Below are 24914 nucleotides of genomic sequence, written 5' to 3'. Positions count from 1 at the left end.
ATGTTTTGGTGGCGGTCCACAATTTAGCAAGTTATCTTATGTACATCTAAGGACTTGACTGGCACAGAACAGAATTGTTATAGGCTTTACTGAGCTACTGTATATAATAAACTACTTTTGAATTGCTTATCCATCTGGTTTGGTTTAATTTAGACTTTACTGTGAAGGTTGCCAAGACTGTAAATGTTATTAATACTAGGCCATCGCAGAATTGGAAAGGACCATTTCATTACTGATTCCAATTCCCTGCTCAGTGCAGAAACAGAAATCCAAATTAAAGCATTCCTAACAGATGGCTTAAGTTCTTGTTTGAACACATCCAGTGAAGATGAGCCCATCATATCACTGAATAATTGGTTCCACTATTGAACTAGTCTGATTGGTTTCTAAAATTTGCTTGGAATCTGCCTTCCTGTAATTGAATACATGACTTCTGAATGGGGAAATGGTGAACCAAGAAGTCTCTAGAGGAACAGAGACGATGTTGGCAAAGACCGAAGGGCTGGCCATGAGCCCGGTCTAACATAGCCTCTCCAGATAAGGAAAGGATGAGAGATTGCCCACTTATGCTTCAGACAGTTGCTCCTCATGAGGAAACTGCAGGACAGCGGTCAACCCACAGACACTGGGTCGATGAACTGTCTGTTCATCAACCTCACTTTCTAAACACATTTGGACTTACAATTATTTCATAGTCAAATGAGGTCTTCTAAGCAACAAGTTTGAAAAACCACCTGGTGAGTAAAACTTCATCCCCAAGTAGAAGAAAAATTAAATAGTTTAAAGAACTTAAAGAATATAAAATAAAGGACAAAAAGCTAAATAAGAATTTAATTCAAGAAAGTTTTAAATAGATTAAGGGACCAGAAGAATACTCTGATACATGGAAAATGTGTGGTTTTCTTTAATGTGTAAAATTATATGAATACAACTCTATTAATACTTTCAGTTTAGTGCAGACATAGAAATAGAGTCTGAGTCTGTATGCCCCTCTAACTGGAGATGGGGTGCAGAATCCTCCTGAATGTCTGTGCATCATTTTACTTAACATATTCAAGGACTGAAAGAATAGAAAAGGTGTTTTTTAAATAACCTTTCACTGTGAAATTATGGAACAGTTGCCTATTTTTATTTTTTTAAAAGAAGTGAGGCAAAAGTAAAATCTACATCGTCTGTTTCGATTGCTGCCTTCCTTTCTCCCTTTTTAGAAACAGTGTTTTGAAAAACAAATCAAGGATTCCCTTCAATATTAGGAGACATGGGAGAGAGGAACTATGAACTAAATTGCTCCATTTCTTTGTCTACTTGGTAAAGAAATATCTTTGAAATTGACTAGCATGGCCTTAGGCTCAAGATAGATGTGCAAATGATGTTAATTTCACTCTCCTCTTTACCTCTCCTACACAGATGCCCACGAATATGGGTATTAATTTTCTCATGATGGCAGTACAGTTAAAATGTTGAGTGTTTGTCACAAACACATTTACTAATTGCTGCCACAGTGGATACAATGACCTATACCTCCTGTAAACCAGGAATTGAATTGGAGATTATGTTTTTTGCCATCCTCGCTGTTCAACATGCCCTACTATCACCCCATGTCTATTTTCATGGGCATTTAGGGCCAAAGGCATTCTCGTAAATAAAACATTTGAAAGCTTGTACTTTCCCTTGAAACCTGTCAGTCTGTAAGAAGGCCCTAATTGACTTTCATGATGTTAGAGGCATGCCTTTAAAATCATCATCACCACCACCACCACCACCACCACCACCACCATCAACCAGGAAGCTAAAATAGGTCACAGAAGTATCTGTTTCGGCATGTCATACAAGAATCATAATTGGTTGGAAAAAGAGCAGGTTCGCCAACCTGGTTATGTATATTTTGTACATGGAGACATATGGACACCAAGATGCTAGACTCCCTGAAGTGGCTGCAGAGGGTCTAAGAGAAAGTTGTTCTTCGTATTATGAGTTCTCCATTTGGAAGCACCTTTGTATCTGCCCTCCCTAGGACAGATATCCCAAAACAAGTCAAAGTTAATTCTGAAGTTTGGCATTTCCAGGCTTATTCATTTGCAGAACAACCTTGGACGAGTTGATTCAAAAATAAGTCCTGTTCGAATTTCTATAATGTATTGAATTAAATTTGAACTGGAAATAGGACTGCGGCCTTACTTATTTAGCTCTGCATTCAGTTTTATTGTTGTTTTCCCACACAACTCTGTACTGATCTGGCTACCTTTAAATGAGCTGGTTGATTTTAATTCTTAAACTGCCAAGTGTAATGATCTTAAAGAATAAATATCAAATGGGATATTCTGTTCTGTGTTTTATTTAGTAGCTTCTTCCTTATTTATTTCCCTAAACGACAAAGCACATGCATAATTGAAGACTTCTCAGTAAAACCCGAGGAAAGACTGCTTCAAATAAGCAATCTTTCCACAGGTCTTAAATGATCCCCTGCCACTTTTAAAATATTCCCCCAAGGCATACAGCATATTCCTAGGCAACCTATAGTTAAAAGATCACCTCCATTAAGACAATCAATTTCCATGACTCCTCTCTGCGGGAGTAGCTATATATTCTGCAGTGTAAGATCTTGTAACCAAAAAGGGTAAAATCTCAGCACATGGTTATTATGACTAATGGCTTGCTTGTGATGTTTTGATGCAACATATTTTAAGAAACAACAGCTCATTATTCTGTTAGACTAATGGAAGGCACAGCATTTGCCATAGAATCCTGACAAGTAAGTTTAATTTTGTGATGGTGTCTTCTCAACAGAAAATAGAACTTATATTGGAAATCATGCATTAGCTTGATTTTTAAAAATAACTTATTTAAACCTACAAGAATACCCCCATGCTTTATATAGCAGACACCACTGGGGTTGCATGGCTAGATGGAGGCATCTAATCAAATGAAAGATGGACTTAATGTTAGATGTAAGGCCTAATGTTAGAAAGAATGTTAGAAATAAGATCCACTCCTCTGCTATATTTTTGTTTCTCTTCCCTGCGTGTCCGTATTTCCACATGTGGAGTGCAGCAAGATCACTCAGAAAGCCTGTCTTTCTGGCTGCCTCAACTCAACTTACTTGATGCACAATATTTAAGCATAAGGCAACAAAAAGGCAACATTTTTTTCCCCAAAACAGAATCTAAAGTATTTAGTAATATATCCAAGATGAATTTGTACCAATAAAACTGAAACAAGCATTAAATTACTACAAGAAACATGAAGTTGCTTTTCCCTCCGATGATACGAACGTGCTTAAATAGTTCATTCAGTTCAAAAATGTTATTTAATACTTCATGTGCAAAGCTGCATTTAGTGTCACTTTGAAGAGAATACCCTACTGGACTTGGGCATATTTGTAAAACTTCACAGCCATTCAAGAAATTAGGTCGATGGCTATTTTAAAAGGAGTCACTGTTGTGTTTTCAAACTATGGGCTTGGATATGTGAGATCTGGAGAACCGGAAGCAGCAACTGGAAAGCATCTTGAATATAAGCAGTGCTGTTACAGCCCTAATGAGAAAAGAAAATGTGTATTATTAGCAAAGTGTAGCGTATTTTGTGAGCTCTTATACAGAAATCAACAGGATCTGATTCCAGTAAGACTGTGTTGTTGTTTATTCGTTTAGTCACTTCCGACTCTTCGTGACTTCATGGACCAGCCCACGCCAGAGCTTCCTGTCAGTCGTCAACACGCCCAGCTCCCCCAGGGACGAGTCCGTCACCTCTAGAATATCATCCATCCACCTTGCCCTTGGTCGGCCCCTCTTCCTTTTGCCTTCCACTCTCCCTAGCATCAGCATCTTCTCCAGGGTGTCCTGTCTTCTCATTATGTGGCCAAAGTATTTCAGTTTTGCCTTTAATATCATTCCCTCAAGTGAGCAGTCTGGCTTTATTTCCTGGGGTATGGGCTGGTTTATACTAGTCCATACTCCAGTAAGACTAGCATCACAAATTATGATACTTGCTGAAAATACATGCCTTATTATCAAAGATTCAAACTGTGGTGGTCTGTGGTCCAGCCTAGCTAGATGGTACCATCAAGCTGACCTTGGCTGATCTTGAAAACATTAAGGAGGGTTCATCCTTACTGGCATGGATGGAAAACCATCAGAAAATCCCAGAAGTGTGTGTTCGACTGAGAATTTAAAAAAAGATCCAGAAAAAGGGAATACCACATCAGTCTTGCGGCCAAGACAACGATGTTGATATATCTCTCCGTTTACCAAGAGTTAAGGTTGACTTAGGGAAATTTTTTTATCTCTTAGTCTTATTGATTAGAACTCTCAAAATAATATTATTGAAAAAGCATTGTACACAGAGGGATGATTTGGAAGAAGACTACAATAACAGGAATAAGGTTCTAGCAATTTCTTTTGCCATCAACCCATACTGCCTTCCTCAGAGCTACTATTAATGGAGGGGCCACGTTATCCTAATTCTCCCACTGTAACTAACAGCGGTTTAGGATGTTCTGCTAATTTAAACTGGGAAATCAGCAAGGAGAATGGATTGGCTCTGCTCTGAATCCTCTTGCCACCCCACGTCCCACATATCCTTGAAATATTCTTGAAACTTCTGGAAATTGTAGCAGGACTGCAATCACTAAGCTTTTGCAGATGACTGATAAACATACAAAATAGTGCTGCTTATACAATAAATGGAATTGCAGTGTCACAACCATTACATTTTATGGCTTTTCATAGGGACATCAACGCACGTATGGCTTCATTAGAAAATGACAGCCAAGTGGCTCTTTATGTAAAGTAGATTTTATTTATTTATTTCTCATATTTCTGCACCGCCCATCTCGCAAGCTTACTTACCTCTAATAGTACACTATTGACCATTGGATTAAGGATTTCAGCTTTTTTGTCATTCTGTTTAAATGAAAACATGGATAAGGTTAATAATGCTCTGGCAGCACCACGGCAATGTCATCAAATGAAATTCTGATAAAGGGAAATTACTGGCTTACTCTCCATGAAACATGCTTTGTATTCATTAATACCTATAAAATGTAAATTTCCTCAATGCTGAAAATGTGACAGAATTCGAACTAAAGAATCATTTTTAAAATCTAAGAAGTAGCTAGAAATTTTCTGAAGACCTCAAATCCGGTATGGATGGTTTAATGTTGCCAAGATCCTGTTGAAATCTGTTGCATTCAACAAGTTTATCTACAACAGGGCTTAGATCCTCACTTTTTCAGGGTAGATCACTGGGCCCATCCAAAAGAAACTGGCTATACTTCAGTCTACTGATGCTCTAAATTGTAAGTCTGTGGATAGAAACTCTTAAGCTGATCCCTGTCCCACTGCTTCTCAGTGAGATTTACATAGGGGAACTTTTTTTTAAAAAACGCCCCAACTTCAGGGCCTATCCCACCACTGTTCCATCTCTTTCCTCTTCATTGAACAATTTTCCTTCTCCACTTTGTGTCCTCTGTCACTCTTCTCTGTATCTTTCCTTTTCCCCCTTTCCTAGCTTCTTTTTGTCTTATACTCCTTATACTCGTTTTACTTCTCTCCATCCCATTTGTCAAATTAACTATTTCTATCATAGTCTAATCACATAGTCCTTTTATCTTAATGTCTCTTCCAAATCTTGGGAAGTTGTCTTCTTTTCCACCATTATTGTTTTATGATTATTATCCTTCCACACTTACTCTTCCACTACCTACTGCTTTTTTCAACCCTCAGAAATGCACCTTTTCTCTTCATTCTAAAAAGAAGCCATCCATCCCTTTCTCTATCCCATCCTTAAACTACCCTGTGGCTTTTCTTCTATATATTCCTCTTCAAACTCCCAGCTCATTGTACTTTCTCTCACTAATTTGATCTTCCCTTCTAACTCCACTCTTGATTCATTACAGTCTGGCTTCTTTCTCTGCATTTCACTAACTTGCTTCCCTGAAACTAACTGCTAACCTGTTTGTCACTGAATCTAGAGCATCCAAATTTGTCTCTACACTGCCATTAATTGCACTGATTGTTGAACAGCTGCTTAACCCCTGCAGTACACAGGGTCTTAGCAACTCTGCACTTAATTCTCTTCCTACTCGTCTAATCAATTTCTAAATATTTCCCAGGATTTTTTTCCCCATTGTTTCCCTCCACAGAGGTCTCCCTTATACCTATTCTTGGACCTTTGCCACCTTCTCTCACCTTCTGAACCTATTGCACTATGTGTTAAAGATGCCCAGCATTATTTCCATACCCAAACTGATATCCCATCTGATCCCATTCTAATTCAGCCTTCCTTAAACTGGTGATCCCCAGTTGTGTCCAATTCTCATTTCCCTAATTCCAAATCAGAGTTGCAGCATCAACACATCCAAAATGCACCAGATTGAGGAAGGCCAACTGGATCTCACTGAGGTTTTTTTCCCCTTCAAAATCATAATTTCCATGGAATCTCTGACACAGTTTCTTAGACCTCATTCTCTCCTGAAAATAATCCTAAATAAATTCATTCTTCCCATTTACCTTCTCCTCTGTTCTTCTCCCTTTGTTCCTTACCTTCTCAGATAAAAGTTTGGAATATAAACTGTTTACTAGGACTGGGGCTTATCTTTTCTATTATTCTGTAAAAGCACCATGCACATTATTATTCTTTTCAATACTAAAACTGATAGAAAATGGATGAGCTGGCAAATAAAAACAGCAGAATGACTTTAAAGGCAGTAATTTTTAATAAACCTGTATTTATTACCTTGTTTACTTCAGCAAATATAAACCTCTGAAACCTACAGAAATGATAACCTGTTCAATAATTTTGATTTATATAATCAATGCTCAGTGCAAACAGTGTGGAGGAAATCTATAGTGATATTTGTCGTTTCTGTGTAATTGCTTGCTTGTAGAGCCAAGGCCACACTTACAATGTTATTATTAAATATGTGAAGATACTATTAATCTGGAGAAGCTCATCTGCTCTAAATCTATACAACAGGTAACATTTATGTTATCCTGCAGCTCTTGTCCTTGCCATCCATGTTAACCTAAGTCCATTATCATTGCCAGCCAAATCAATAAAAATGAACTAAGTGGCTTTAGCAGAATTGAATGTCTCTTTTCATTTTACATGCTATATTCAGCTAGAATTATCTGAGTAATACATATACACACACTATATATATATTGTATATACACACACACTCTCTATCCATCCATCCATCCATACACACACACACACACACACACACACACACACACACTTTAAGGTGGGTTATTAGATACGTTGTCATACTTGTAAGATAGACAGAGAGAAATTCACCTTAGAAGACACAACTGCATTAGAAAAAAAAGATGTGCATCCCTTGTTGGTGAAATATCCCAAGTGAATCAACTAACAGGCTGGAGAGAAGATTTACAGTACCTTTATTACATATGAAAGAACAATGACCCTCAGGCACTTCTCCAGAAGGGAAAAAGGCCCTTTGGATAAGACAGGGGCAGAATATATATGATTCCGATATGTCTTTTCATTTAATTAACATCCACATAATTAATTAGAACAGCCAAGCAAGCTTACAACATGTCATACTCACATGTCACACACACACAGTTTTTCTAGAAGGTGCATAACATCTGCATTCTATATAGACATTCTCCCCTCATCTGCAGAGAAGGACCACTTCTTATCAGCTTAGTAGCCAAGTCATACAGTTTACCTCAGGATATTTCTCCAAGGTTATTTAGTTCCTTCTACTGTCTTTATAATCTGCTTGCCTCATGTTTTTCCCCTTATTATCCAAGCTTCCTACAGACCTGCAAGACTGAAGCTTCTGATGTTCATTCCCAATTTCCCCTCGATTACTGAGCTGCATCTGGACTCAACTGATATGAACAAGTAACGGTCACAGCTGATCTCCTTTTAAGCCCTGTGAAGCTATTTCAAGCAACCTGCTAAAGTGCCAAGGTGCCAAGACCAAAATGAAATACCATGTAAAATGCCTAGTTTTGCAGACAAATATTTCCTGATGTTTTCCTCAATATTGACTGACATTGCCTCAAAGACTTATGAGGAAATAGGCTAAAATGCAGAAATAGATACATTCCCTTAACTTCTTGCCAAGATAAATGAGTCAAAGTGAAAGCAGTATTATTAAATGCTGTAATACAAATAAAGAAATCTGTAAATAAGTCATCATGAATGGAAGTGAGATGGACAAGGTTGAACAAAGGGCCCCTGTTTAAAATTCAGTTATCAGGCATGAATTACCTATCCTGAAATGCTTGAATTAGAATTAACTAGTGTGATCCTTTTTAATTGCTTTGTTTTGCACATTTTCTGTGGAAAATCCATATTTGAAGTTCATCGCTCATGCTAGCTCAGTCCTAATCTTCTGGTCATTATAAATCTGGACTCGTTTATTTTTCTTCAATGCTGGACTTGGCTGTTTGCAGCTCCTCAGTGTTTTTGCTCTAACTGAACCTTTTTTCCCAGCCTCTGTCATTATAGAAGACACTCCTTGACAATCGAGTCATAAAAAGAGACTCCAGACCACCTGTTTGACCTGGTTCAATAATCAGGATATGTTTACTTCATCTGTTTTGCATAAGAGCAATTTCACATGGTAAGAGCATTGACTGACTTGCTAAAATATTTCTAAGCTTCACTTTATCATTGCAGATTCCTAGGCAGGGTACAAAAAGGCTTTTAGTTTGTCATTTACTACACTAATGTAGAGCCAGTTGCCGCTAATTGCAGAGCCAGTCTGGACTAGTGGTTAAGGTGCTGGGCTAGAAACCAGGAGACGGTGAGCTCTAGTCCGGCCTCAGGCATGAAAGCCGGCTGGGTGACCTTGGGCCAGTCACTCTCTCTCAGCCCAAGAGCCAATCAGGTGTGGTATGAGAGTTCTAGTCCCGCCTTAGGCATGAAAGCCAGCTGGGTGACCTTGGGCCAGTTGCTGTCTCTCAGCCCAACCCACCTCACAGGGTTGCTGTTGTGGGGAAAACAGGAGGAGGAAGGAGTAATAGGGATGTTCCCCGCCTTGAGTTATTTATTAAAAATAATTAAGGCAGGATAAAAATTAATTAATTAAATACATAAAGCTGAACAAGGCTGAGGACCACTCGGATGTCATGTGAAATTACTTGTTTGTCCAACCAAATACGCCACAGGGAAGCAGGCAAGGCCTTATTGACCTTGACCCTCTTAGGACTTGCCCAATCTGTGAGAAACTCTATTTCTATTTTTCCCGTGTCAGCCAATGCTATGAATAAAGGAGAGGCTTGGAAGCAAGCAGAACTGAGCTCATCCCTTATCTCTAGGACAACTAGATGACTCTTACAAATCAGTTGACTTCTGCTAACAGCTTTCCCTGTCCTGAGGGTTGTGGATAATATAGAACTCTTCAGGGCTTAATAGGATTGTGGATCACTCCAACAGCCAAAGATTAGATCGAAGGTCTCTCTTGGGGCTCAGAATATCTACTCCTACTCTATGGTAAGATGAAAGCTTCCACAACAAGGATGATCAAATTCCCATACCATATTACTTGACACCATGCTTGACTAAATTTAACTATGAGGCTATTCTTCTTGGCTCGCAGGAAAATCATCACAGCAGGGGACTCGGCCCTCAGGGGACTCGGCCCTCTGCATCCCACCAGAAAAATAGAGCCTATTCATTAATAAATAAACTAATTCTTTATTAATTAATAAATTAGTTCTTTGTTGATAAAGAACTAGTATCATAGTCTGCATTTTTTTCTCCCCCTTCCAACCTTTTTTTTCATTTGTGCAATATCTTTTAATATTTTTTTGCCTGGTGACAAGGATATTATTTATTAATTTGTGTGTTCGGTTTATAGCCTCTCTTTTCTTCAGGAGCTCAGAGTGGGGAATCTCCCTTCATTTTATTCCCCCTCATCAACAACCTTGTGAGGAAAGTTGGGCTAAGAAAGAGCAGTTGGCCCCAAAAGCTTCCATGGCCAATGGTGGGCTTGAATCTGGCTCTCCCAAGTCTGAGCACAATGCCTCAATCACTACAATGGCTATCACATAATGGATTAACATTAAGAGCTAGGGAAGAGGAAGTATAAAATTATGCTAATGAGCCATTAGGCTTTAGCACTTCTAAGGCCACTTTGCACAACAGAAACAGCCCAGGTTTCCTCTCTCCAGTCAACTGACTTGCCTTTGTGTGTTAGGAGTGCACAATCTCAATCAATCGTTTTTTAAAGACTTCTAGCTCCTACTGGAAGGCTGTCTTTTCCACTACCTGTTGGAAATAAGATTTTTCTCTCCAGAGAGAAGAAAAAAAATACAAAAAAAAAAAAGATCAAGGTTGGGGTTACCATGGACTGATTGTGTGTGTAAGTGTGTGTGTGTGTGTGATCCTGATCCCCATCTGCTTCTTCTTATTCCAACCCCTTGTACAGCCATGATGAGAAGGGATGAAAATGAAATGACCACAGAGACATAGTTCTTAAAGACACCTAAGTTTTATAAGGCCCTCTAGGACTTTGTTTTGATTAACCATTTAAATAAATGGTTAATCCTTTGGTAAGTAGTCTGCATGAGCTAGCTGATGGGGAGGAGGACTAGCTGATGGGGGTAAGATTGGGTCTTGGGAGTCTAACTATAACCCCTATGAGTTAATTGGATGAGTCTACTCAATTTTGGAGTTTGCATAATATAAATGTGTTGTGATAACAGGCCTATTTTGTACTACAAAATTGAAGGGGAGGAAGCCAATGTAAGATTCTTTTTAAAAGACTAAGCATTCCATTTTATCTTCAACTATTTAATTGGAGCTAGAAATCTCCTGCATTTAACTGTCATGGATTTACCTACAGTGTTAAGAGTTTAACTACAAAGGTAAGTTAATTTTTTTTTTGTCTTCCAGCTAGTTTTATGATGGAATATGAGCATGAAGTACAGCAGTTGGCTATAAAACTTGGCTATTATTTGGCACTTTGGATGAATGGAATATTTTGAGAAAAACGAAGTCTTAGCACTTAAAAGATACAGCTATACGCAGCTACAGTATATATGAATAAGGATACAGGGTCATTTTTGTGGTTCTGTGGGAAATATATTATGTGCACTGGATGCTGATTAGAAATAGCATTTAAGTTTCCCCATTTGCTCCTTCTCTCAATCAAAGAATAAGACATGAGGTAATAAATAAATGAAATTGTGTAATAACTTACCCCAACCAAAGTCAAAACATCAGAGAACTGTTTTGATAGGGATGACACTTCATTACACATTGTATTTGTTAAACTGTTGAAGACATAAAGGAAATATAGTATTTGCCCATACTAGTTATCATATTCTTGAATATTTCAGTGCAAATTTCATCACAACATAGATGATTACCAATTCACTATTACTAATTTAGGCAAAAGATACATGTATATTTAGAAGGATACTGTACTGTTATATTTGCTCAAAAGGAAGATGATACTGAATTTCAGAAAATCTCCATCTTAAACCTTACCTGCTCCCATTAATTACTTTTCAGCAAATATAAAATGATTTTCCAGCTTTAAACACAAATCATTTGGGAGAAAACTAATTTTCCTTTCAGATCAATACAATATTATCAGGAAGTATTAAATAGTCAGCATTATTGCTCTAAAACTACAGTGGTAATGAAAGACCAATTTAGTTTTCAGTGTTACCTTATTGCAACAATTTTCATTTCAGTTTTTTTTTAAATGCAGCAGGTAAAAATGCTAAACAGGGTCTGAGAGTTTCTGCAATGTCAGAATATAAATTTGGATGCCAAAAATTCACGTTTTACTGTGCCTTCTACTAGAAGAGATAAAATGGGAAGTTCTTCCTTGAAACTGCAAAGATCTGTTCTAATCACTGGAGGCAAAACCAGGGCGGCAACTAGGGTCTATGTCACCCAGGGCAAACATGGATTCCGTGCCCATTTTGGCGCCCCCCAGCACTCATTTTGGCACCCCACCAGCGCTTATTTTGGCGCCCCACCAGCGAGGTGCCCGGGGCACATGCCTCAGTTGCCCCCCCCAGTTGTGGCCCTGGGCAAAACTATCTTAATTAGAACAGTGGTCAGTGCTAACAGTGCTAGCAGCTTCCTAAATCTGAAATGAATAGCAGCTTTTGTAAGGAATCAACGTATCAGCTTTATATCAAACCAATTCTGTAAATCTAATATGATCGGGTCTTTTTGTGTAGCTAGCTTGGTCTGTCTAATAGAATTATGACTAATTTACCAAACTGCAATGTGTTGGTTCTACAGTGGACATTAGGAAAGTAAGTCTTTTTCTTTACTTCTGTTGTTTACATACATACTCCACTTTTATGGGTGAGCATATGATCCATATGCTCACCCATCCATAACAGCAATTTTTTTCAGTGGATGCAGCTTTGCCTTCTTATTCACAACTATGGGCACAAAAATAATCTAAATGATAAGAATAATTTTCAAACGTTGTAAACATTAATTTAAAACATCAGTTAAAGAGATAATGGATGAACACAGAAATCTTGAAAGATTTGGCTACCTTATACAATTTCAGCCATTCTTAAAATTAGGATTATTTTTTTATAAAAAAGGGAAGTCAGTGGGCTACATATATAGGTAGTCCTCATTTAGCAACCACGATTAGGACAAGCAACTTGGTCATTAAGCAAAGTGGTTGCTAAGTGAAACTGTGACTGTTCTTATGATCTTACTTCAGCTTTCCTTTCCTTTACAGATCTGCAAAGGTTGTAAATGCAAAATTACTTTTTAGTTGCAAAATTACTTTTTCATCACTGTTTGAACTGCAAGCAGTCGCTAAACAAGGACTACCTGAAATGTCATAGGTGCGGAGGTTACTTGCTGACTCTGTGTTAAAACCAACCCAATGTTATAAAGCCTTCCCATCAAGCAAAGACCGTGTGACCACGTGACCACGCACCCCCAAGAGAAATGAAATCTTTTATTAGGGAATTGTTCAGAGGAATAATTGAATAAGCAGTAGCTGTTGAACAGAAGAATGGCAAACAAAAATATATTTACTTTGTTAGACCATGGGCTTGCCCCAAGGCTGGCTTTTCAACTTCTTGCCCGTGAAGAATTAATTCTGCTAATTTATGAAGCTGTTCAATGCAACGAGCCGTTACTTCAGCCAGGCTTTCAATTGACAACATATAGATTTCCTGGAAAGAAATACAAAAGAATGTAGGCAGTTAATTTTACTGGTTAGCACAGATGCTTTGAACACTAAGCTAAGTAAAGCCAGTAAAGCCAGTAATGTCCAGGGGAGATGTATCCAGAAAACATCGTTACTTAAGCAGGTTAAAATAAGCAGATGTTGTGAGAATGTTGGTTCCTTGTGATAGAAAGTATTGTACTCTATAGGTAACAAGAGAAAATTCTCTTCCTGTTATTAGTAAATTACTGGTTTCACCGTTTATGTTCTGACGCTAACCTATTAAATGAAAAGCTCCAAAATCAGATTTAGATGGCTTTGGGTGAGGAGCTCAGGAGTTTGTTTTCTAATGGAATTGCTCTAGATTTTATCATTACAAAGTGTTACCCCAAACACAAAACATAAGCAATGGAAGATTTTGTTAGATACCAATGTATAAAAATACATTTTTAAAAGTTTCCAAGACATTATAGGAGCAGGAGATAAGAGTTAAAAACTGGGTGGGGTGGTAGATAAGGAGTCAAAAAAAGTCAAGATGGTGTCCAGGACTATGGGATTAACCTCTTTTTTACATATATTGTGATGCTTATGAAAAAAGGGGGGGTTGATCCCATGGTCATGGACACCATCTCAACATTTTTGGCACCCTCTTCAGGTGCCGTGAAGGGTGGATAGTTTGAGATCCCTCTTAGTGTTCAAACCTCCTGAAACTCTCTCTGTCTGCCATATCAAAAATAAAAGAGACAGTTTCTTGCCATTTCCAGCGGAAAACAAATAAAAGCTGCAGCGTGGACCCATGAAATAGTTTTAAGAGTTTGAAAAGGAAATAAAATCCTCAATGGAAAACCTTGGCCCTACCCATAGGTCTGGCCCAGCCCTGTCCTTAATGCCTCATTGTCTTCCTTACCGCAGCCATGAGTCTCCCCAGGCATTTCCTTGTCTTCCAAAGGCTACCTATCCCTGTTATTAGCAAGCACAGACAGACTCACAGCATCACAGAGTTGGAGGTGACCCAAGAGGTCATCAATTCCAATCCCCTGCACACCGCAGGATTCCTTCACCATCCTGGATTGATAGTAGTCAAAGAAAAACTCGGCCATCTCTTACCTCTACAGTTTTGGTTCTTTCTGTTTCTGTCTTCTCAGATTCTCCCACCTGAGATTTTTCTTCAGCTACTTGCATTTCTACCATTTCACCATCCACTTCTTTAGTTTGATCCGGTGGGTTCTCTTCCATGTCTCCTGATGTGGAGAGACTTGCTACTTTCAAGCTATCATAGGCCTTCTTTCTGGCCTGCAAGATGACCACCATCAAAAGTAGCAGGAAGTTATTATTCTGGTGTGAAATGCACTGCTTCAGAATGTCACATCTGGATTCATATATAAAGCAGCTCTTAATTTCCGGGCAGAAAATGCCCCATGTGTATGCTGCCCAGAGTCACATGCAAGTGAGAAGGGCAGTTATATTCAATCAATCAATCAATCAATGTAGTCACTGTGCTTTCAACCTATTATATCACTGCATTTGCAGAACTACTAATGGGCTTCTTCTCCCAAGTACTTCCATTTCTAATCTTGCCATTTTTCATCGTTCCTTTTGCTCTGCGTAATTTCGAATATAAAATTTGGGCTGTCTCAACACAGGCTTCTAGAACATCAAAACTGGCATCTGACAGCACGGCAAAAAAATGCTCTGCCAAAATGCCCACGTCTTATTTCACAAAATGAGATTTCCTGGCTATGAACAATTTACAGACACAATCATTTATTTTCCTCCTCCCCTCTCTCGTTCTCCTTTGTGTTTTGAGTTGCTGTTTTACCAAAGTAGTAATGATATCACTGCTGTCTTCTCATGCGCTATTTCTCTTTTTTTAAAATTAATACAGATAGTCCTCACTTAACGACCACAGTTGGAATGGGAATTTTGGTTGCTAAGTGAAGTGGCCATTAAGCGAATCCAACCTGAGTTTACAACCTTTTTTCCAGCGGTCATTAAACGAACCACATGGTCATTAAGCAAATCATGCAGTTCCCCACTGATTTTGCTTGCTGGAAGTCAGCTGGGAAGGTCAAAAATAGTGACGTTGTGACTGTGGGGTGCTGCGAGGGTTGTAAGTGTAAGGACAGGTTGTAAGTTGGTTTTTTCACCACCATCGTAAGTCTGAACTATCGCTAAATGAATGGTTGTTAAGCAAGGACTACCTGTATGCTATCAAGGATCATAGCACTGAGCTACAGAATAAAGGCACAGGTCTTCAGTGAGCCAGTAAACAGCATTCCCCACCTTGTTAAGTTTGTCGGGCGTGGCAGCAACATGTAGCTCAAACAGCAACTCTGTAAGTGTCGCAATAAACTCGTCTCCTGCATCTGCTGCAATAACCAAGGAAAAAGGATTAAATTAAGAGAAAAACATTTCTTCTGGTCCGTAATCAAGGGGATTCTAACTATGTGTAAAGACACTCCGTTTTTCTCCTTCTTACTCTCTCATATTTTAGCAAACGAATAGCATGCCTGTCCTCTATCCATTTTTTTGGTAGCCAATAGTTTCTATTTCCCACTTAGAAGCAATCTTAGTCCTTGCCACAGTTAATTTCCTGGGCACCTGTTCTCCTCCCTGTCCTAACTGAACGGGATAACCTCTGATTTCCAAGGGAGGAGTTTACTTTCCACACGGATGGCGGTGTGTGACTCAGTTGCAGTGCCCCTGAGGTGGCCAAAAGTACAAAGTATTTCTTCTTACTCAGCCAGTAAGGTAAGCCTATCTATGTTTTGCTGATGTTTCATTTCCTAAAGAGAAGAAAACTTAACTGATAAGAAGCATGGTCCCAACCACTATCTTCACCATACGGAGAAGAGAAGGAGAATCATAGAAAAGACTGGAAAGTATCTGGATTGGATCATCTAATACAGGCATCTTAGCTGTATGACTCCCCTTTATTTCCACTGTTATTCTGCTGACAATATTCATAATTTATAACAAGGATATAAAATAAATTTTCTTTGATTTTTGTTGGTATATGTTCCTTATGTTAACATGTGCAACATCATCATTATATATAAAGTACTATTAACTAAGAAAATAGTATCTTCAATAGGAAGTCCTTCAGCAGGACCATTTGGGGGATCAAGCCACTCATATTTTAAAAAACAGGTATGTTCCATAGTTTTGAATTAATGCGTAGATCCTTCAATAGGTCATCCAACAGCTACCTTTCTTTGTTTCTTGGTCTTCGTTATCTGACTCTTGTGAAAGGAAGACTGCCTTAATAGCAATTAAATCATTTTTTTCTGCTTCCAGCTGCTCCCCTTCAAGAGGTGCCAAATATGATTGAATCTGAAACAATAAGCAAAGTATACCATTAACCCAGATATGCACATTTGGGGCAGAGCATTTCAGCATAGCTGTGGTAGAGCACGTTTGAGAAAAACAGAGGAAGTCTGTATGTGTTGGGCCTACTGTGTTCACTGCAGTCCTAAAAGTCAGCTGATCTGTGCTAAAACGGTATGAATCCTATTCGTGTTTCATAGAGCAATTCTGTTGAACCCAGTGGGGCCTCTGGGCCACTGAAGATGAGATGCTCGCGTCAGTGTTGCAAACAATTTTTACAGTCTAATAACAGGGACTTGTATTGACGAAGTACATTCAGGTTGGGTTGAAGAACGTTTTTCATAAAAGGACCATCAGAAGTGATTTTGTAGGGATCACAAAGCGGCAGTGCCATACTTCATTGGCCAGGCAGACACAGTCTGGGAAGTGGAAACCTCTAATACATTCTTCACCCCCTTGTGGTGTCAGAACATTAAATGAGTTGAAGGTGTTGAGCGTGGCAGAAGGTTTACGAAATCAATCAGCGGCCAAGGATTAGCTCAGAGCAGCTTAAAGGATGATGATTAAAACAGGGAGGAATGGGAATATGTGTGTTATTCATTCATATAGAAAGGAAGGGGAAATTTAATTTGGAATTAAGATGTAGAGAATGTCCCGTTAGAAGTTTTTGGCAAATCCAGCAGGCCTCATTAACATGTAAATTAAGTTGCCCACAATGCAACTCAGAGGAAGCTGTTTGTTGCCACTCTCACTTCCTCTTTCCCCCTTCTCCACCCTGGGAGAGGCAGCATGGATGCTGCTCTCTTCATCAGGGCCATGTGCCTTGATGAAGGGCCTTGATGAGGGATTCTGCCCCTTTCTTCCACACTTCTTGGCAGCTGTAGGGCTGAGAGTTTAGGGCAAACTATGTAATTAGAAAGAAAAAGAAGAACAAAGGAACTTCATCTTTTTCCACCAAGATGGATGTAGCAGAAGCAACAAAGAATAAAGTCAGTAAGCTTCTTTTTACTTCTTAACCTAATGTGTCGAAGTGTGTGATTCTTTATGCTTGGGAGGGCTGAATGTGTAAGAGCCATAACCTGTGTTTCTCTGGCATGCTCACTGAAGCTATCTAAGATAATTTTCTTTTTCTGTGCCAGCTTCTCAGCTGTGTTATAAGCTCTGCTCCATCTCAGTGGTTCTAGCAGGCTGCTGAATTGGCTTCATGTTCCTGGAACAAAGGAACAGAGAAGAGACAAAGGAGTGAAATAAGGGGATTCATTTTGCAGTGGAATGCTAGGCACTAGAAATATAAAATAATGAGAAAGCCGTTCTGAGCCTGTAAGTTATAAACTGAAATGTCAAAATAAATAAAAGGAAATAACAGATCCTAGAATGGAAAAGGAGTTTTTTTAGAAACAGGGTTTCTATCTTGCTGGAAACTATTCTTGAGAAGTATCTCCCAATAACCGCCCTCATTCTCTGGATTTATGCACCTCATTGATCGTACCTTGGCTTCGCTTTCATTAGACAAAATTTCCAAAGCTTCCAGATGAGACAGACCCTGAAATTCATCGAAGAGCAGCCCATAATGTGCTGTCTGCTGGATTGTGACTTGCTGCGCAAGTCTTTGCTTTTCTTTCTCTTTAGCTTCTCGCAGCAGCTGTGCAAACAGAGAGAGGGGTTTCTGATTTACGGGCTGCAGGACAGATTTGAGAAATGTCACCACCTCTAGACCCAGCTCCTCTAAGCAGTAATAATAAAAAAGGGCAGTAAGACCGTACCAGCAAAAGTATTCCACTCTTTTATTAAGACAACATTGCTAAAATGTTTTTAGCAGGGTTCTCCATGTAGGTTTTCCCATTAGAGGTGATGTAATGCAAAGTACTGTTAGATAAGCATATTCTTCAAAATAAAGCTTCATTGTAGAACACAGTGACTTAACGTTGGGTCACCCCTGTCTTTGTTCACGCATCACATGAATGAGAATGAGCCATAGTGAGCCTTAGAATTGGGCATACCTCCTCCCGTCTCCTCCTCCCACATGGCAGAGATGGATTCAGAAGTGCTTGCTTCCACTCTTAGCTGCTCATTAATTAACTGTGATTAGTTTAAATCATGGTTTCTAAAGGTTTGTTTGTTTATTTAATTCAATTTCAAGGCTCCTCCATGACTCTGGGTGGGTTACAATTTAGAGCAGGGTTTCTCAACCAGGGTTCCGTGGCACCCTAGGGTTCCGCGAGAGGTCACTGGGGGTTCCCTGGGAGAGCATGATTTATTTAAAAAATTATTTCAAATTCGGGCAACTTCACATTGAAGAGGTAAGTTTCATTCTTTATTTTTAGCTTAAGAACACTTTTAATGCATATACTGTATACAGGCCTACTCAAGAAATGAATATAATAATTTTGTAACTTCTGGCCTATATTTGAGCCTGAATGGGCAGGGGTTCCCTGAGGCCTGAAAAATATTTCAAGGGTTCCTCCAGGGTCAATTGGAGAAAGGCTGACTTAGAGAAAGAACGCATATCAAAAGAATACAACAAACAAACAAAACATGCAAAGACAGCCATTTCCACATAATTTTTGTCAATGCTAAAAACATAACTTTTTGTCATAAACCTGGCTACTGATTTTTCACATGAGAATTCCTGGTAGCATATAGAAGTTTCTCAGCAGTCAACCAATATGGCAAGTGGCATGGAAATTCTCCAGTGGAGTGAGAACTTCAAAGTGGCCAATGAGAATATGTGTATTAGAACCAGTGTGGAAAGTCACCACACCAAAGATAAATTATAACTCATACCTTTAGCTTCTAGTGTGAACATATTCTTACTCATTGGTATCAGTCAATGATTATAGGGCATCTGCTCAGAAGACTTTCCAAAAATCCTGAAAAATTAACTGTAATTGCTGACATCTTCCTTCTCCAACTTGCTATGCTCTGTGTTGTGGCTGCAATATCCAGAATCCCCACCAGCATTCTGCCAAATCTGGGTGGAGTAGTACCAACTTATTTAGAGAGATGGGTAAGTTGTGTTTGCTAAGAGTCAGCAATAACTTCATGGCACATAGTCAGTCAGTCTCACTGGGTTGTTGTGACTAGATTAGAAAACTCTTGCTAAATCATTTTTTAAGAGTGCTTATCGCTACTCGCATGTTTCACCTGAGATAGGGAAACAGTCCGTTCCATCAGTATTTTAGTCTTCTTGAATCCAGGATCACTTTCAGCCAGAACATTCATGGTTTTCTTGCCAATAAACTCCAAAGCATCAAGTCCACCAGTTAAGACACTTTTACCCTGTATAAAATAGAGCACAACACTCATGTTGATCAGGAATTAAACATATTTACTTGTGAATAAGTAAACCCCATTAATTTTAATAATACATCATTGTAAGTATGTTTGTTTTGGATTATGTGTTATATTAGGTAGTCACAAAGCTATAATAGCCTTCATTTTCTCAACAAATGCTTTCCCGGTAGCATGAATAAACATCCGTAATTTCTAGTCAAATGGTCATGATGGATTGGTTGGGCATTATGAGAACTGTAGTCCAACACCTTTGAAAGATGCCCTATTGGGAGGCTGCTGCACAGAAACACTAAATTTGCAGTTTATGAATGTATTTTTCTCCCTATTCTTATAAGCAGGATTTATGAGTTCATTACTAACCCTTAAATTGAATATGGATACCACCCAATGAAAACTCTTTCAAGTTAATTAATGGAAACGTATTTACTGAGATGAAAAAAATGAGGAAGAAAGTGCTAAAACGGGGTGGGGGGGAGGAGAGGAACAGGGCACTAATACAGATATTTTAAATATCATATTATTTCTATCTTAGGGCAATGATTTTCAGACTGGAGTTATCTCTGGATATTCAGTTAGAACATCAATAAAGGCTTTTTTCCCTCAATGACAGCTTGAGCTCCATGCCTGAACATCTCTTGAAATGCTCAGATAAGAGGCAGAAATGTCTCAATACTTCACTGATCACACTCCTATTCATTCAAGCTTCTACAATATGCTCAGGTTTGTTTTGGCTGATGTGATACGCTTCCCCAGCTGGCAGATGGAAAGAATTCCCAGAAGATCAAATCTTTTAGTGAAAACATAGGCAAGAATTAGTGTGATGTAGCAACAGGGCTGAGACTGGGCCTGTTGGAAGCTCAGTTGATATCTCTGAACCAGCTGCTACATTTCAAGCAACCTACTGATGCTTTTGAACTTTGGTGTTGGAGAAGACTCCTGAGAATACCATGGACAGCCAAGAAAACAAACAAATTGATCATTGAACAAATCAACCCAGAGTTCTCATTCAAGGCACAAATGACCAGGCTCAAATTATCCTACTTTGGACACATTATGTGAAGACCTAGCTCTCTGGAGAAGCTCTAATGCTGGGCAAGGTGGAAGGAGAGAGAAGAGGACAACCAACAGCAAGTTACAGTGGTGATGGGTGTGTTGTTGGAAGACCTGACAGACCAGATTAGGGACAGATCATCATGGAGAAAATCTATCGATGTGTTTGCTAAGAGTCAACAATGACTTCATGGCACATAGTCAGTCAGTCAGTCAGTCAGTCAACCTCACTGGGTTGTTGTATGAGGAATATGATCAGAGGAAAGGGCAGTATGTATGGTGCTTTAAGCTCTTGAAGGCAAGGCAAGAAGTGAAATTAAAAATGAATATAAACTTTTATATTTCCATTTTAACCAGTCTAAAATGATATTTTCAAACAACTCCATAGTATTTAAGAATGCAAGGCAATGATCCCTCCTTGGTTGTGACTAAGCAGACAGTCTCATCAGAAAGCGCAGCCCTTGGTTTGGGACCATTATGGGAGGTGAAGTCCAATGCATTTGAAGGGCCCTAGATTGTCAAAGGCTGGCAGTCTGTCACAATAAAACTCTAGCATCTGATATTCTGGATATGAACCTGGAGCAAACTGAATTTAATTGTTTTTACTTTTGGAATGGAAATTTCAAAATTATCACAAGTCATGTAAGTAGTTTAAAAAAATCTTTAAAGCAGAAAGAACTCTTTTTTTTTTGGTTGGTTTTGCTATCGGCCTCTCCTGCTCAAGGATTTGAAAAGAGAAGTGACAATGACAAGAAATACAGTTTTTCACTGGTGCATGTAAAACTAAAAGAGACACAGAGAGAGATGTGGGATCAACTAGTTCACACCTGCAATTGTGAAAGATGTTTCAAATGGGTTACCTTTTGAAGCACTAATTTTAGCACTAGGATGCTAGTTACTGAAAAAGTTCAGCTAACTTTCTGGTTATAAACTGTCAATCATTAGAAAATCATTCTGTTGGAGATACAACTCCAGAAACATCAATTTGCATCATTCACCCTCTTGACCACTAGGACATTATAAATAGAAAATAGTAGTAGAAGTAAGTAGAAAATTGCCTCCTATTGCAAGGAGAGAGAGCAAGCAATGGATTCCCTCTGTGATGCTTTCATCATCTTTGTTCTGCTTCACCCTGATTGGAGGACTGAAATCCTTGGGCCCTCCTTTTCACCCTACATCACATTACAGGAAGAAGAGAGTATTTCTTCCTCCTTCTTCAAGAGGAAAAGAAAGATCAGAGATGCAAGCTTTTGATTGGAGCATATAATCTCCTTAACAAAACTCCCTTGTTCTTTTGGATCCTAAGCATCTGCCTGACCTTATTTCTACTTGTATACAGATGCTCTGCTAAAGGCTGATGTCAATGAATGAACTAGAGGATTCCAACCAGGGTTGCTTCACCATTTTTCCTTGCACATGCTACAAAAATTAACAACAAAAAAATTAGTATTTTAGGCTTAAGGTTTTTATCTCATAAAACTTAGGCATGTTGCCCAAGATGTATTCCTAAACTTCAAAATTCAACCCTTCCTGCTCCATAAAACGTATCTGTTGAAGAGTGACACTTGAAAACCTAATTAGAAATTTAAGAATTGAGCAGATATCCAACTCTGCATTTTTCCCTTTTCACATAAATGTCCTTTGCTGGTAGAAAATATCTGACCTGCAGCCATCTCTCCACCCCCTGTGGAGCAATTAGGCCTTAGAAAATCCTCCACTGATCCAATGGAAGCTTCATAAATGCTTTATCACTGCACAGGGAATGTTTTCTAAGTGTGTGTGTGTAAAGGAGGACTGGTGCAACAGAACAGTTAACTCTTTCCTACCCTCTGAATTGCAATCCCATTCCTAAAAATCCTTTCACAGCAATTTAAATTCTTAAAAATCTTTTCTGCAGGCAATTAGTTAATGAATATTTTCAAAAGCCTATAATTACTATCTTGAAGAATTTAACAGAATTTAGTTGCCAGGGAGGAATATACCTCATATCCTATAAAATATCTGAACTCCTGAAAGACAGAAAAGATGAGATACTTTTCTACAAACTGTATACAAACACACAAGCACAAGCATTCAGCACAGCAAAAAGTCACAATTGTCAATGGGCTAAAAATATCACACAAATGCAATCCAAGGTAATTATCTCCAGCAAGATGCACATCTGCATCTCTAAGGCTTATGCAAGAGTTATAATATTAAACGCAGGTCCTAGGAATTAGAATTCAGTAGACATAATATCTACAGTATTGCATAGTCTATGCTATTCAGTGCAACATTTTATCCTGCTAGTTGTGGGTTTCTTTCCATAGTTTAAAAAGTGTCATTCCTTCCTCTCGTTTTATCCCTAGGAATCCTTACAGTATTCTGCACCACATTCGTGATGGTTGAAAACACTCCATGGGATCCTGAAGGAGATGATGATAAAGGCATGTTCTCTTCAGAGCTGTGCTGTGAAGCCTCTTCCATATCTTGAAGAGAGAAACCAATTAAAAAACCCAGTAAGAACATGCTCGCCAATTTCACAATTTGCACTATGAAAACAAGAGTTCCATGCAGAATATACTGTAGCTCAAGAAAGACAGTGCATCGCTTAGGACCTGTGATGATGTTTTCATGTGTGTCTGGATATCCACCATCTGAAGATCCTGATGAAGGGCCATGAATCCGTAGAATGGCTGCTTTTTCTTTCACCGCTGTTAATCCCTGACCTGCAGTGGAACAAGTATATTTTATATGCAGCTGCTCTGCATTTATTTGATCCTGAAACTCTATGAGAAATTAAATCACTAAGATAGCCATTTGGGGGCTAGTTTTATCAGTGAAAGCTGCTGAGAGCATTTTGGTTTTCTTTTGGCCTCAGCAACCACCAGCCCATCTGCAGTATGAGATAACATTGGCCTACATTTACAGGATTTCACAGAGATTACACCCTGGCAAAGCATTTTGAGTATTCCAATATGCAACATTTACTGAGTGATTTGATTTATTCCTGGCCCTTTGGCTCTGATGAGCTCTCCAAGCAGCTGATAAAATGCTAAAGCATATTAAGTTCCTATCAAAATGGAACTGGATTTCAGTGATGTCACAGCTTGTTCCTCTGATTTCAGTTCAATTTGTGCTTAATTTAATTTGGAACCAAACATTATATTTCACTCTTCACTCTTGTTTCTAGTATTAGGAAAACCTAATTTAATCATCTTGAACTGACTTTGAATTATCCACAAATAACTCCACTTCAGTAACCTCTTCTTTTGCCAACGTTGGGGATCCAGAGTCATCAGGGATTTTAATTTCTTCAGATTAATTATAGCAAATCCATATTGTTTTTATTAACTGCACTAATCTGGCTTTTGAACTTCATTAAGTAAGAACAACTACCAAATAAGAATGTCATATTCTGGAATGATTTCCGATATTTTAGTATGCTTTGGAAAGAAAAATTAATAGTAGTTTTAGTCATTTGTTTCCCAGAAGATCCATCTTCTCGTAATATTTCTCTTAGCTGCTGGTAATATACACAAGCAAATCAATATGTAATTAGTAAATACACAAGTACTTTACTTCATAGTTTAACCATGCGTTGTGGGATACTAATTGCAGAAGGTTGTCCAGAATGGCCAAATTAATATATCTTATTAATTAAGTTAGGGAATTAAATCCCATCTTTCCAAAACTTCAAATTTCCATAATTCTCTCTTACAGCATTACCAACACATATATGGCCTTCTAGCATCTACTGTGCAGACTGTTAGGCCCCTGTTTTTTTTCCAGACATGGAATCTTGGAGAAGGAGAAATGGCTGAGTGGTGAGATTGTTCAGGGAGAAATGAATAAACAAGGAAAGGGATAAGCAACTGCAGCTCTGTCACAACTTTCATTGTGGCCTAAAATCATGGCAGAAGTCTTTTATGGTATCTCCTGTTGTCAATGTACTCTAAGCTAAAGACTGATTCTAATAATAGAGAAATAATATTTTATGCTAATTATGTTTAGATAGTGCATACATAAATAATAACTTCATGGATACTTAACAACTGTAGCAGATGCAGTTGAAAGCAGCGACTTGCCCCAGGAACCCCAAGTGGTCCATCCTTTTCCT

The 24914-nt window shown here is 38.6% G+C and overlaps 2 protein-coding genes across 2 annotated transcripts in view; both read right to left on the bottom strand.

The window, feature by feature from the left end:
- KLF3 (KLF transcription factor 3) overlaps positions 1-24914 on the bottom strand; it is a 174395-nt gene that overhangs the window by 70669 nt on the left and 78812 nt on the right. The window lies entirely within an intron of this gene.
- FAM114A1 (family with sequence similarity 114 member A1) lies at positions 883-24905 on the bottom strand. The gene is made up of 12 exons (XM_063310810.1): positions 24851-24905; positions 23413-23523; positions 23174-23283; positions 19616-19750; positions 17961-18113; positions 16354-16477; positions 15428-15513; positions 14252-14437; positions 13012-13151; positions 11186-11258; positions 4848-4901; positions 883-3534 (listed from the first exon to the last, which is right to left on the bottom strand). Exons 1-12 carry the CDS (start codon positions 24903-24905, stop codon positions 3433-3435), a joined length of 1329 nt encoding a protein of 442 aa, XP_063166880.1. The 3' UTR covers positions 883-3432.

Source organism: Candoia aspera, chromosome 8, assembly GCF_035149785.1.
Source record: "Candoia aspera isolate rCanAsp1 chromosome 8, rCanAsp1.hap2, whole genome shotgun sequence".
In the NCBI taxonomy this organism is placed as follows: Eukaryota; Metazoa; Chordata; class Lepidosauria; order Squamata; family Boidae; genus Candoia; species Candoia aspera.
The sequence above is the reverse complement of the archived record's forward strand: the minus strand, read 5'-3'. Positions and strand labels throughout refer to the sequence as shown.

Excerpts from the sequence above, each read along its gene's own strand:
- FAM114A1 (XM_063310810.1), bottom strand. The coding sequence starts at position 24,905 with ATGGACCACTTGGGGTTCCTGGGGCAAGTCGCTGCTTTCAACTGCATC. Across the intron at positions 18,114-19,615 it reads GGACTGTTTCCCTATCTCAG|CTGCTGCGAGAAGCTAAAGA; the intron begins GTGAAACATGCG and ends CTGTTTGCACAG. Across the intron at positions 15,514-16,353 it reads AGACCAAGAAACAAAGAAAG|CAGATGCAGGAGACGAGTTT; the intron begins GTAGCTGTTGGA and ends TGGTTATTGCAG.